Source organism: Tetrao urogallus, assembly GCF_951394365.1.
Source record: "Tetrao urogallus genome assembly, chromosome: 11".
NCBI classification, from domain to species: domain Eukaryota; kingdom Metazoa; phylum Chordata; class Aves; order Galliformes; family Phasianidae; genus Tetrao; species Tetrao urogallus.
The window spans coordinates 15,145,223-15,147,783 of NC_136824.1; the positions used below are offsets into that span (position 1 = coordinate 15,145,223).

The 2,561-nt window shown below is 60.8% G+C and overlaps 1 protein-coding gene across 1 annotated transcript; it reads left to right on the plus strand.

The window, feature by feature from the left end:
* Window positions 1–1,271: 1,271 nt before the first annotated feature.
* Window positions 1,272–2,561, plus strand: GCNT3 (glucosaminyl (N-acetyl) transferase 3, mucin type; the record flags this gene model as incomplete). Its single annotated transcript, XM_079541127.1, has 1 exon — window positions 1,272–2,561. One exon carries the CDS (start codon window positions 1,272–1,274, stop codon window positions 2,559–2,561), a length of 1,290 nt encoding a protein of 429 aa, XP_079397253.1.

Genomic DNA, 2,561 nt, shown 5'->3' on the forward strand with positions numbered 1-2,561 from the left:
ACAAACATGCTACCAAATTTCTTGCTTGGTTCAAACCACAAAGTGATTCAGTACAACTGCTGAGGCAGGTGCACGTGAAGATGCACCAGTATTCTTTCACTCCTTTATTTAAGCAGACACTTTGTGGCTATTCATCTATAACCCACGGCCTCTGATTTCACCCTCTGCTCCTACTGTAAAAACAAAGACTACTTTGAGCAGCTACCAAACACCATCTGCAATGATTCCCCCTCAGTGGCCTCCCCCTGCTCTGCCATTGTAAGCCCCCACCTGGAGTGCTGTGTCCAGGCCTGGGGGCCCCCAGTATAGGAGGGATGTGGAACTGTTGGAGGAGGTCCAGAGGAGGGTCACAAAGATACTCAGAGGGCTAGAGCACCTCTCCTATGAAGAAAGGTTGAGGAAGTTGAGCTTGTTTAGCTTGCAGAATAAAGGGCTCTGGGGAGACCTCCTCACAGTCTTCCAGTACTTGAAGGGAGCTTCTAAGCATGAGGAGAACCAGTTTTTTGCATGTTCCGATATTGATGGGACAGGAGGGAAACAGCTTTAAACTAAACAAGTAAAGATTTAGGTTAGATATTAGGAACTTTTTTTTACTCAGAGGGCAGTGAGGCCCTGACACCGCTGCCCAGAGAAACTGTGGATGGCCCATTCCTGGCAGCGCTCACAGCCATATTAGATGGGATCCTGGGCAGCCTGATATGGTGGCTGGCAACCCTACCCACGGCAGGGGGGGGAACTGGATGGGCTTTAAGGTCTCCTCCAACCCAAGACGTTCTATGATTCTATAACCCTTCACTAACGCCCTGAACGTTCCAGGCTAGCAAACACACTGCTGCAGGGCTTCCCTCCAGTAACACTGCTGCTGTCGCTCCCTGACACGATGCAAACGTTGGGAAAGCAGCATATATCCCACAGTCATCTAGTAATACTTCTCTTTAAAAGCACAAGGTTGCATTCTAGAAGAATTCTGCTTGCTCCACAGACCGGTAAGTGGTAAGATCAAATATCTTCTTTCACACTGACATACAAGATATCCAAGCACTAATAAAATGAAACAGTTACGCAGCAAGGAGAGAGGGAGGGAACTTCCTTTTATTCACCTGCGGTGACTGCCCCGCCGCTGTTCCACCCGGCAGGATCGCGGCACCGTCAGTCCATTCATTGCACGGCAACGACCGTTTCACCGCTCCCTCGAGGCGACGCGGGGCGCCCCGGGGCGAGGCAGCGGCGGGCCGGGCGGGCAGCGCTTCGCTCCCAGGCGAGGGCCGGGCATGCGGCTGTGCGACAAGAAGCTGCCGGCGGCGCGGCGGCGCTGCGCGGTGCTGCTCGGCTCCCTGCTGCTGGCCGCCGCCGTGGCGTTGCGCGGAATCGCCCTACCCTGCCGCGACGCCCAGCCGCGCTGCCGGGACCGCCTGTACGGGGCGCTGCGGCTGGAGCCCCGCTGGAAGCTCGACTGCGCGGGGGTGGTCCGCGGGGACGAGGAGGCGGTGCGGGACGCCCTGGTGAGCAACCTGGAGGTGAGGAACAAAAGGCAACCCCTGAGCCCCGAGGAGTACCTGAACATGACGAAGGACTGCCGCAGCTTCAAGGAGGGCCGGCGCTACATCGAGTTCCCGCTGAGCGAGGAGGAAGCCGACTTCCCCATCGCCTACTCCATGGTCATCCACCACAAGATCGAGATGTTCGAGCGGCTCCTGCGCTCTCTCTACGCGCCGCAGAACGTCTACTGCGTCCACGTGGACGGCAAGGCTCCCGCCGCCTTCCAGCAGGCCGTGCGGGCCATCGCCGCCTGCTTCCCCAACGTCTTCGTGGCCAGCCGCCTGGAGAGCGTGGTGTACGCCTCCTGGTCCCGGCTGCAGGCCGACCTCAACTGCATGCAGGACCTGCTGCGGAGCCCCGTGCCCTGGCGCTACATCCTCACCACGTGCGGCACCGACTTCCCCATCAAGACCAACGCGGAGATCGTCCGCGCGCTGCGGGTGCTGCAGGGGCAGAACAGCATGGAGTCGGAGAAGCCGACGGCCTACAAGCGGGAGCGCTGGAAGTACCAGCACCTCGTGAAGACCTCCATCTCCCGCACGGCCACGGAGAAGTCGCCGTCGCCGCTGTCCTCGCCGATGTTCACGGGCAGCGCCTACATCGCGGCCACGCGGGCCTTCGTGCGGCACGTGCTGGAGGACCCCGCGGCGCGGCGCTTCCTCGATTGGGCCAAGGACACCTACAGCCCCGACGAGCACGTGTGGGCCACGCTGAACCGCGCGCCCGGCGTGCCCGGCGCCGTGCCGTACAGCGACAAGTTCCAGACGTCCGACATGAACGCGCTGCCCCGCCTGGTCAAGTGGCAGTACCTGGACGGCGACACGAGCCGCGGAGCGCCCTACCCGCCCTGCACCGGCCGCTTCCAGCGCAGCGTCTGCGTCTACGGGGCCGGGGACGTGGCCTGGATGCTGCGGCAGCGCCAACTCCTGGCCAACAAGTTCGACCCCGAAGTAGACGATGCGGCCATCCAGTGTCTCGAGAGCCACCTGCGCCGTAAGGCGCTCCTCGGCCGGGGGCTGTGA